The sequence below is a fragment of the Xyrauchen texanus genome, chromosome 15 (genome assembly GCF_025860055.1).
Source record: "Xyrauchen texanus isolate HMW12.3.18 chromosome 15, RBS_HiC_50CHRs, whole genome shotgun sequence".
In the NCBI taxonomy this organism is placed as follows: domain Eukaryota; kingdom Metazoa; phylum Chordata; class Actinopteri; order Cypriniformes; family Catostomidae; genus Xyrauchen; species Xyrauchen texanus.
The window spans coordinates 2,761,318-2,773,664 of NC_068290.1; the positions used below are offsets into that span (position 1 = coordinate 2,761,318).

A 12,347-nucleotide genomic window follows, 5' to 3' on the forward strand; every position below is an offset into this window, starting at 1 on the left:
CCTTAGGAAACTGTACAGACCTTAATATATATATATATACACCTTTATTTAACCAGAAGAAAACTCGTTGAGATTAAAAATCTCTTTTCCAAGAGTGTCCTGGCCAAGACAGGCAGCAGCACAAATAACAAAGTTGCAGACATAAAAAAAAAACAAAAAAAAAAACACATATAACATATAGCATAAACATAAAACATAGAAGCAAGGATCATCCAAATAATTAATCATAACAACTACAGCCAGTATGTGTAGCCTCTATATAATTTAAAAGTAAGTTAAAAGCAGCCAGTGAAACTGGTTCCTGAAGATTTAAGACATTTTGCAGTTGATTCCATGCGCTGGGGGCCGTGATACATAAACGACCCTTTTCCCATTACAGTCCGGACATGAGGGACAGACAACAACAATAAGTCCTCAGAACGAAGACAATATCGTCCTGTGCCTTTCTTTTTAATATAAGATTGAAGGTATGGGGAAGCAGACCAAGAATACCTTTATAAATAAGAATATGCCAGTGATTATGCCTACGGGTGGACAATGCTGACCAACCAACACGATCATACAGAGAGCAATGATGGGTAAGTGCTCTAAAGTTTGTGATGAACCTAAGGGCTCCATGGTAAACAGTATCCAACAATTTCAAGCATTGAATGGATGCATGCATGTATATAACATCACCGTAGTCCAGCACTGACATGAAAGTGGCAGCAACAAGCCTTCTTTTTGCCTCAAAGGAGAAACATGACTTGTTTCTAAAATAAAAACCCAGTCTTAGCTTCAGTTTTTCACCAACTGCTGGATGTGAGGTTTAAAAGAGAGAGAATCATCAATTAGAATACCAAGGTATTTGTATTGGGATACAGTCTCAATCTCGAAGCCCTGAGAAGTCGTGAATGGATGGAAGGTTTTGTAGCTTAGATTTCGCGATTAGAAAACAACATAAGTTTAGTTTTGTCGTCATTCAAAACAAGTTTTAAGTCAAACAAGGTAAATTGTACAGTATCAAAAGCAAGTTGTAGCTGACAAAGAGCTTGGTTTGGAGTGGCAGCAGAGCAGTATATCACAGTATCATCGGCATAGAAATGAAAATTTGCGTTGGAGACATTTCGATCAAGAATGTTGATGTATAAAATAAATAGGAGTGGTCCCAGCACTGACCCCTGGGGCACACCCTTGGATATACAAAGAGTGCTGGAGGTGAGACCATCTACTTGTACGCTTTGTGTTCTACCTGATAGATAATTTTCAAACCAGCAAACTGTTTGTTCTGACAACCCGACACTGAAAAGTGTTTGTTTTAGTATTTGGTGATCCACAGTATCAAATGCTTTAGATAGATCAATAAAAAGAGCTGCACAATGTTGTTTTTTATCTAAAGAGTCAATGAAATCATTTACTACTTTTAGTGCTGCTGTAGTTGTGCTGTGTCTTTTACTGAAAACCTGATTGAGAGTTAGACAAAATATTGTTAGTAGCTAGAAACTCTTTCAATTGTTCGCTTACCAGAGTTTCCATAACCTTAGCCAGGACCGGACAATTTCGAGATGGGTCTGTAGTTGTTTAAATCTGTTGGGTCTCCCCTTTTAACAGAGGAATAACAAATGCAGATTTCCATAAAAGAGGAATTTCGTTCAGTGTCCAGAGAGAGATTAAAAGATAAGTCAGAAGCGTGCAATAAAATCTGATGCTAATTGTAGAAAGTAAGGCTCTAAGTTATCAGGACCAGGTGATTTTCTAGTGTCTAAAAGTGTAAGGGCTTTATGCACTTCTGAAACTAAAAATGGCTTAAAACTAAAAGGAGTTACTAACTGGATTATGTCCATGAGTAAGACATTTAGGGTGATTCTGATGCGAAGTGTTGAGGGAGTCAAACAATGAACCAGAGGCAATAAAATGCTCATTAAAACAGCCAAGAATTTCAGCCTTATCAGATATTTTACGTGAGTCCTTAAGAATACATGGTGGCAGCTCAATGCCAAATTTATTTCCAGCCAGTGATTTAATCGTCTTCCAAAATTTTAAGGGGTTATTTAGATTGTTTGAAGATTCTATTAGATAACGGTCTGCTTTAGCTTTTCTAATAGCAACTGTGCACAAATTGCGCAGTCTCCTGAACAGTAGCCAATCTGAGTCCAGGCCCGTTTTCCTGGCTTTTGCCCAGGCTTTATTGCGCTCGTGAAGAGAGTTGGCTAAGTCTACAGTGAACCATGCATTTTTACGGCCTTTTACTCTATATTTTTTGAGGGGTGCATGCTTGTCAACAATTTCTTTAAAACCATCATGAAAAAATCTCCAAGCATTTTCTACATCAGCAAAAAGATAAATTTTATCCCAATCAAAATAAAATAGGTCATAGAAAAACCCTCGTTCCGTAAAATATTTCATGTCACGCTTAATGATGATATGTGGCTTGGTTTTGGGAATTTTGGTGTTTCTGACTGTAGCAACAACACAGTGGTCACTAATGTCGTTTGCAAACACCGAAGCTGCTGAGTATCTATAAGGAACATTGGTTATAATAAGATCAATTAACGATGATTTTTCTGGACATTTCAGATTAGGTCTAGTAGGGCTATCGACGAGCTGAAAGAGGTTTAGCGAGTCACAGTAAGCTTTAAAATCATCAGCTACTGGATGTAACCAGTTCCAATTTAGATCTCCAATGACTACAATCTCATTATAATTCAGACCTGATAAAAGCTGCATTAAAGAAGGCAGAGCATCCTTGACAGCTGCATTGGGATCTTTCATGAATGGCACACAACAAAAATAGTGGATGAAAGAAATGCGAGACAGGAGTTTTACTAATTTATGGTCTCCATTGTGGCAGATTCCAACAACCCGATCTCATGAATAGTCGTTCATAATTTATGAGTTGGCCATTTCGTATGGTCTCGCACGATTTTGTTTGCATAAACTCATCACGTGCAAAGTCCCGGATGTCTAATGCGGAAGTAAGCGTGAGTTCTGCGAAGATATGGGGTGGCCATTTTTCTTTATAGTGCTGGCTCGAGTAAGAGCAGGGGAGTCGTAACATTGATAAGTAAACAACTACAATTCAAATGTCTCAAACAGAGTAAAGATAAATTAGGAAGAGTCATTATTGTTTTAGCTGAAATTCAGGGACAAAGTCTTATTTTGGCTAATATTTATGCACCTAACTTTGACGATAAGGGCTCTTTTAATAGATCTTGAAGGGATGTTGCAAGCCGCTGGCACCCTTCATGACATAATATTGGGAGGAGACTTTAATCCATTGATGGACTCAGTCCTTGATCTTAGTGAAGCAAAAGTGTGCAAGCCCCTAGAGCAACATTGATGCTTCACAGGATGTGTAAAAGTCTTGGTCTTACAGATATTTGGAGACTTTTGAACCCATCTGGTAGGGACTATACATCTTCCTCTAGAATAGAGAAATCTGAATAGGAGGGTTATTATTATATAATGTGTAGTTAGATGTTTTTGTTTCTTTACATATAAAACAGCATGCCCAATCAGTTTCACATGGTGAAGAATAGATTTTCTAAACTGATAAAGAAAAAAAACAAACACCGGTATCGGATCGGACCGGTATCGGAGGATACCGAATTCCTCCAATATGTTCTACACGCGTATCGATCACACAAAATAAAGTAACCGAACTGAAATTTAACAAATGACACAAAGACTCACCCAATTTCATCAAGAAAGCCAGCAGCACCCATAACGATATCTCAAAGGGGAAACGCACGTGTTCATAATCAAAAGACAGAACCGGGAAAGGCTTCTTGGTGTGGTTAGTGGCCGTGCCTCCGTGACCCGAATGTCCATGACCTTGGTCAATCTGGGATCTCCCGTGGCCGGTGCCAATCTCCGGAGAGCTGGCGGTCGCTCCAAGGGGCATCAGGGTGCCAACCAAGAGCACCAAGACCACGATGAACATCTTGAGCTCCATAAAGGTTGTCCTAAAGAGGAATCAGCCCCTCTAATACACTATATTTAACTAATAATACAATAATATCTAAAAAAAAAGACTGCAGGTGCCTCTTAAATTAAGACTGCATCTGGCTTACTAGATAATTTGTGCATCATTTTGCAAATGCTCAGAAATCAGACAGGCTCTTTGGTTTCCTACTTCCTGGCTTTTGCTATGCATGCTAAAGCACTTCAACCGAGCAGCACACCCTGTCCAGGTAAGATTGTCTAGGCACAATAAACCAGGAAATAAACGCAGTTGAAATCTTTATATGTTCGTTTATCTTTAATTTCCTCTTCCTTTAACATTTGTCCCCTTCTGTTCAAGTCTCTCTCTTTGCAGTCCTTTCAAATGCTTTTATCATCACGTCAATGGAGCCCATTTGAATTAAACGGAAATATTAATTTAGGCAGGTGTGCACACTTCAGACTGTCAAGTCTGCGACTCTCCTTACTCGTGCAATTAAAGATATTCGTGTTAAAAATATTCCCTCATGGGACTGCACTGTGTTTGAAAGGTAAAATTGGCTGATGTGCATTTCCTTCCTCCTCCTCCATCATCATCATCATCATCATCATCCTCCTCAGCAGCCGCTCAGAAACACCGCAGGAAAAAGGACATTCAATGACAACTTTGAAACACTCCGAATCGATGCGTTGCAAATGTTCCGATCAGGCTTGTTCTTCAGATAACATCAAGTCATGTCCTGTCCCGACTCATAGGGGAAGAAAAGTCGCTTAAACTACGAATGACGTTGCGGTCTTGTGTTGTAGTATCATGCGATCTCTTCAACGCTACTTAAAGCACTTGATCGATGTCTGACTAATCATTTGATTCTCATCAAGTCCCCTATCCGTTGTCTGCAGTGCGTGATGCGGAATAAGTATACGTACAGCTCTAAAAGCACACCCTTTGGGCTGGTTTGAAATGCATAGGAGGGTCAATGGGAGGGGTCTCTTTTTAGGGGATGCAGAGACATTCAGTGGAGAGGAGGGGAAATGCAACCTTAACACGGGGGTTGCCAAATCCTCTGGGTCCCCGCTGAATTGTTGAACTTTTTAAATTAAATTATGCATCAATTTAAAAAGTTACTCAGAGGTCCTTAGAGGACAAAAATGTTCACGCCAAATATTATTATGGTAAATGGTAAATGGTCTGCACTTATATAGCGCTTTTTTCTAACCTCAGAGGTTACCAAAGCGCTTTACACTGTGTCCCAATCACCCATTCACACACACACTCATACACCAATGGCGGCAGAAATGATTAGTTAATTTTTTAACCAACATCAGTCATGATGATAACTATCAGATATTGTCATTTTCGGGATTTATTTTATATAACGCCACTGTTGATTTTTATGTAAATAACACATTTTTATTTATTATTTTTTTTTTTCATATTCTAAATGCTAAGGGGATTTTTTTTTATTTTTGGGGGGGATTATCACAGTATATGTCAATGGTTAGCAACAGCACTGATTTTGATGCATTATTATTTTTTGTGCAGTCAGATAAAAAATAAATAAATAAATAAAAAAAGAAAAACTCACACTCAGGATCTTAGAGGACAAAAATGTCTGCATCAAAAAACTACTATAATAATATTATATATTATTATTATTATTTTGCACTTTCACTGACTTAGATTTTTTAATCAACATCAGTCCTGATCATAATTACCTGATCATAAATATTCATTAATTTGCAGGATTTTAACCCTTTAAATGCCAGTTTGATGACATAATTCCACTGTTGTTTTTACACACACACACACACTCACACAAACACACACATGTTGTGTTTCCATGTTTTATGGAGACTTTCCATAGACATAATGGTTTTTATACTGTACAAACTATATATTCTATACCCTAAACCTAACCCTACCCCTAAACCTAACCCTCACAGAAAACTTTCAGCATTTTTACATTTTCAAAAAACATAATTTAGTATGATTTATAAGACTGACAAAATGTCCCCACAAGGAAAAAATAAAATTGGTTTTACTATCCTTATGGGGACATTTGGTCCCTGCAATGTGATAAATACACTCTCGTGCTCACACACACACACACACACACACACACACACACACACACACACATACACACACATTCAGTTGTCCTGCAGTGCTCTATAATACAGTAAACAGAGAATAGGGGAAAAGCATGTAATTGCTCCATAGGCTTAACATGAGAAAAATGGCGCCATCTGGTGGAAAATATAAAAAATGTAAATTTTGAAGTCAGGGATCCGGAATGAAAGTATAATATCATAAAATTCCTGATTTTATGCTTTAATGGCACTGAGATCAAATATTAGGAACTGAGGTTGAAATATCAAAATTCCCCCAAAAATACACACCTTTGGCAACATTTATGCCGTTGGCATTAACACAGCCAAAATGATCGAAAAAGATAAAACGAAAAAGGCAAAAATGTCTCAAAGGTCACACAAGGGAAGCTGAAGTATGTCACTTTTTCTTTGTTTAAATACTCCTATCCCAGCTTAATGTGCAGAGACAACTATTAACTATTGGGTTAATTGCCTCAAAAACTGTAAGCACTGTTGCTGCGTCCGAATATCTATACGTCCCTACTATATAGTATGCCAAAAAATTAGGAAAGCAAATTGGAAAATGACAAATTAGGAAAATTTTACTCGCCACTCTTTTCAATAAAACACAAGTAGGCAAAGCTCCCAAATGACTCCAAAAACAAAACAAAAATGTTTCTTGATTTCTAGTTATCATGACTTAAGTGTAAATCACTGAATCATTCCAGAGATGTCACTCAATGTGTGACTTTTGGAGCAACCCCGCCCCTTCTGGAAAAACCCCGCCCTCTTTTGGTGATCCCACCCCCATCTGAAGATCTCTGGCCAGCTAAAGCTTCTTGCACACAGCAGCTTACTAGTTACACTAGTTGCTATAAACATACAGTATATACAGAAATCTGAACATGCATAATGTGAAATCTGTGTTTTTGGTATGTTTTAAAGCTAAAGTATGTCATTTCTGTGCCACCAGCATCACAAAACGGAACTGCAAAAATAAAAAGAGAACCACAACAGAGACAGTGTTTACAGATTTCAAGAAAATCAACTTATGTATGGATTTGTTTAGTTGTCTCTACATATTAAACAGGGATAGGAGAAAGTATTATAACTCCGATAAAGTTACACACTGCAGCTTTAAGTGAATTAGAGTTTTGGTATCAGAGTGTCTTTATGGTGCAGACCTGGCAACCCTGCGTGTCGTGACAGGATGATTCAGACAATTGCACACCCTTGTGATTTATAATCCCTAATCTATTGATAGTCACACAGCAATAATTGTGATCCTGGTACTTGTTTTCCAAGAATCAGTTTTGTTCTCTTCTTCCATTCAACTAATATATGTGTTAGTCTGTAACAAAGCAGTTTTACTGCAGCTATTTGCCCTTCATTGTCAGTTCAAGGGTGCCCAACAGATCCAAAACTGCAATGCAGCTCGGAACATTGCCAAGATTGTGCATTTTCAAATGATTGTTTTGTTTCCCTCAGAACACATGATTGAAGTGTTTTTAAGGGAAACCAAGTTAACTAAGAGACACCAAAATAGCAATCTGAGGCAAACTAGTAGTTTCACAACACTCTTGCGGTCACATGATCCAACTGTCTATGAGAGAAACCAAATAAACAACTGAAATCAGCATAATCATCAGTTAGAAGAAGTTGCACTGAGCCATCGTTGTACAAAAGATCTAATGTTAATGCATTAGTACATAAGGTTACAAATTAACATTTGTATCTATCTATCTATCTATCTATCTATCTATCTATCTATCTATCTATCTATCTATCTATCTATCTATCTATGGGTCAAACTATCTATCTATCTATCTATCTATCTATCTATCTATCTATCTATCTATCTATCTATCTATCTATCTATCTATCTATCTATCTATCTATGGGTCAAACTATCTATCTATCTATCTATCTATCTATCTATCTATCTATGGGTCAAACTATCTATCTATCTATCTATCAGTCATTATCTATCTATCTATCTATCTATCTATCTATCTATCTATCTATCTATCTATCTATCTATCTATCTATCTATCTATCTATCTATCTATCTATATATCTATCTATCTGTCTGTCCGGCCGTCCATCTGTGTCTGTCTGTCTATCTATCCATTCACCCATCATTCATCCATCTATCCATCCATCCATCCATCCATCCACCCATTATCCATCCGCCCGCCCATCCGACTGTCTGTCTGTCTGTCTATCTATCCTTTCACCCATCGTCCACCCATCATCCATCCACCCATCATCCATCCATCTACACACTCAACCATCCATCCATCTATCCATCTATCCGCCCGCCTGCCCGTCCGTCCGTCTGTCTGTCTGTCTGTCTATCTATCTATTCACCCATCATCCATCCATCCATCCATTCATCCACCCATCATACATTCATACATACATCCATCCCCCATCATACATTCATCTATCACCCATCCATCCATCCATCCCCCCATCATCTATTCATCTATCATCCATCCACCCAACCATCCGGCCATGCATCCATCCTTCCATCTATAATTCATCCATGTATGTATGAATGTATGAATGTATGTATGTATGTATTTATGTATCTATCTATCCATCCATTCATTCATTGACTACATGTGCAAATGCTGATTTGTAACCTTGTTATTTAGTCTGGGTTTGAGATAATGACTGCCTGACTGTGTACATAATCTTATACATATCTTTAAGTATACTTTTGAACAGCAAGGGAAAAGTATGATCTGCCCTTTGCACCTGTCCCACCACACCCTTCTGCAATAGACTGAAGTCTTGGTCATCTTCGAATTCGAAGTACGAAAACTAAACCAGACGTCCACGTGTTCAGACAAAGTCAATCATGTCTTCTGTAATGTGATTTGTGTGTGGCCTGAAGATAGAGGTAAAACACAACTGAATGAATAAATAACAGAATTAAAATGTCTGTCTGTCTGTAACAGCAGCCCTCATCGATTGGAAAAGAAACCTGAAGGAAAACATTCCAAAAGGCCACAAACATCATCCAAAGGTCAGTGACTTCAGAAGGTCACTTTATACGCATATGAACATATACAACATTTTGGATCTACATGGTTTTAAATCTAAATGCCTAACATCGAAATTGTTGAGTCAAATGCTTTTTAATTTGATCGTGCGAGTCACGCCAGGCAAAATTATAGCTGACCTTTGATTTAACGTAAAACCAATCATTTTTTAACCTTGACCTCAGCACAAAGAGCTTTTCGCTGTGTACTGCAATTGCATGCTTTCCGTTGCCTCTCTGTTGTGGTTGTGCGTTTCATGTGCTTAAATAGATTCCCTGTGCTGCATCAAACACTTATAAATAAATGGGCACAAGTTGGTGTGGTCAGAGGGAAATGGTAGATTTTATTGCGCCCGAATTTTAAAAGCATTCCTGGTTTATTTTTGTGACTTTATTAAACACAATGTCACAATATATAAACAAAGACTAAGTGGTTTTACATTATGCAATGTTGGGTAAATTCCTCAAAAAGTCATCCAAATGACTAATTACATCACTAAAATTGTGATCAGATAATATTACTAATTACTTCATCAGAAAAGTAATTGCATTACATTATATTTAACTTACTATCTAAAACAAAGCAAAAATATTTTACTTCTCAACGAATTCAAAATAATGCCCACGCGCTATGACTGTGCGCAACATCTTATCCAGTTTTCGTGTGAGCGCTAATTCTAAGCACGATTTTCATGCCAGCACACAGCACAAGTGGGCGTGGCTGGGAGTGTTTGCGCCATCTGTGGGTGTATGTGTGCAAACTGAGGGTGTATTGTATGTTAATGAATTGGGATAAAGCACAATTAACGGAGGTCACAGAACGGGCAAGGAGGAGGCAGGAACCAGCAGAACATCCATCCATCCATCCATCCATCCATCTTCAACCGCTTATCTGAAGTCGGGTCGCGGGGGCAGCTGCTCCAGCAGGGGGCCCCAAACTTGGAACCCCGAGGCATTCCCAGGCCAGTGTGGAGATGTAATCTCTCCACCTAATCCTGGGTCTTCCCCGAGGCCTCCTCCCAGCTGGACGTGCCTGAAACACCTCCCTAGGGAGGCGGCCAGGGGGCATCCTTACCAGATGCCCAAACCACCTCAACTGACTCCTTTCGACGCAAAGGAGTAGCAACTCTACTCCGAGCTCCTCACGGATGACTGAGCTCCTCATCCTATCTCTAAGGGAGAAGCCATTGGTGAGGGTAGGAACAAAAATTGACCGGTAGATCGAGAGCTTTGCCTTTAGTAATCGGCTCAGCTCTCTTTTCGTGACAACGGTGCGATAGAGCGAGTGCAATACCGCCCCCGCTGCCCGATTCAGTGCCGATTGTGCGTCCTCACGGCCCGGCCATGCCCCTCTCCTCGTCACACTCCTCCACAGCCCATTCATGCCGGGGAAACCTTCCTGGAGGGGAGATGTTGCCCTTCTGCTGATTCTTCTGCCGGCAGGTCTTCCCCACCTCTCTGAAGCCTATAGAAAGACAAGGGGAAGGAGAGGAGAGAGTAAAACTGACTCGCCGGTTCACGGACACGCCGTCGCCTGGTCCTCAGCCACTCCTCCGCCCTCTGACGGACAACAGCTGCTCCTCCTCTGGCGGAAACAGTCCATTTACACCACCAACTTAATATGAATGTGCTGTCTTTGTTTGTATCGCTGGTGCATGACAGGGAATGGACTATAAAATAGGACACAAATGGTGCCGCAGAAGAACCTCAGAATTAAATTGCACCTGACCAATCTCATTAGAGCTTTGCACACAATTTTGCCAAACCTACTTGCGCTTAGTCTTAGCACATGTTTGCATGAAAATACCAAAACTTCATGGCCATGCACATTGATTTTACATGTATGACTTATGGCTTAGAGCTGTGCTTACTGCTAGCACTCTTAAAATTGGGCCAATGAACATAATTCAGGTTTTAAATGCATTTTACACAAATACAGTCACGGTCCTGTCACCTTCTCATGTTGGGTTTCTTTCTGATGGGACCTTGACATCATCGTTCCGTCTGTCTGGTGTTTCGTGTTCATTCTTTGTGTGAGCGCAAGGGTACAGATGTTGGTTACTGCCATGTGCGAGTTACCGCCGTGTGCTTTCCTGTGATGTCACGGTCCTGTCACCTTGTCAGGTTGGGTTTCTCTCTGATGGGACCATGGCGTCATCGTTCCATCTGCCTCGTGTTTCATGTTCATTCTTTGTGTGAGAGCACATGTCCGGTTGTTGGTTACTGCCGTGCATGAGTTACTGTCGTGCGCGAGTTACCGCCGTGCGCTCTTCGGTGATGTCACGGTCCTGTCATCTTGTCAGGTTGGGTTTCTGTCTAATGGGACCTTGACATCATCGTTCCATCTGTCTCGTGTTTCGTGTTCATTTTTTGTGGGAGCCCACGGGTCCGGTTGTTGGTTACTGCCGTGCGCGAGTTACCGCCGTGTGCTCTTCGGTGATGTCACGGTCCTGTCACCTTGTCAGGTTGGGTTTCTTTCTGATGGGACCATTGCATCATCGTTCCGTCTGTCTCGTGTTTCGTGTTCATTCTTTGTGGGAGCCCACGGGTCCGGTTGTTGGTTACTGCCGTGTGCGAGTTACTGCCGTGTGCGAGTTACCGCCGTGCGCTCTCTGGTGATGTCACGGTCCTGTCACCTTGTCAGATTGGGTTTCTGTGTAATGGGACCGTGGCATCATCGTTCCATCTGTCTCGTGTTTCATGTTCATTCTTTGTGTGAGAGCACATGTCCGGATGTTGGTTACTGCCATGCGCGAGTTACCGCTGTGTGCTCTCCAGTGATGTCACGGTCCTGTCACCTTGTCAGGTTGGGTTTCTGTCTAATGGGACCGTGGCATCATCATTCCATATGTCTCGTGTTTCATGTTCATTCTTTGTGGGAGTGAACATGTCCAGATGTTGGTTACTGCCATGCGCAAGTTACCGCCATGTGCTCTTCGGTGATGTCACGATCCTGTCACCTTGTCAGGTTGGGTTTCTGTCTGATGGGACCGTGGCATCATCGTTCCGTCAGTCTCGTGTTTCGTGTTCATTCTTTGTGTGAGAGCAAATGTCCGGTTGTTGGTTACAGCCGTGCGCGAGTTACCGCCGTGCGCTCTCCGGTGATGTCACGGTCCTGTCACCTTGTCAGGTTGGGTTTCTCTCTGATGGGACCATGACATCATCGTTCCATCTGTCTTGTGTTTCATGTTCATTCTTTGTGGGAGTGCACATGTCCGGATGTTGGTTACTGCCGTGTGCGAGTTACCGCCGTGCGCTCTCCGGTGATGTCACGGTCCTGTCACTT

General features: G+C 40.7%; 1 protein-coding gene across 1 annotated transcript in view; it reads right to left on the minus strand.

Annotated features, from left to right (window-relative positions):
* Positions 1 to 4,804, minus strand: part of LOC127655732 (sodium/hydrogen exchanger 1-like) — a 45,413-nt gene extending 40,609 nt beyond the window's left edge. The window contains exon 1 of the mRNA XM_052143695.1: positions 3,673 to 4,804. Within this exon, the coding sequence (XP_051999655.1) occupies positions 3,673 to 3,934 (262 nt within the window). The 5' untranslated portion in view covers positions 3,935 to 4,804. The remainder of the gene's footprint in view (positions 1 to 3,672) is intronic.
* Positions 4,805 to 12,347: the final 7,543 nt, after the last annotated feature.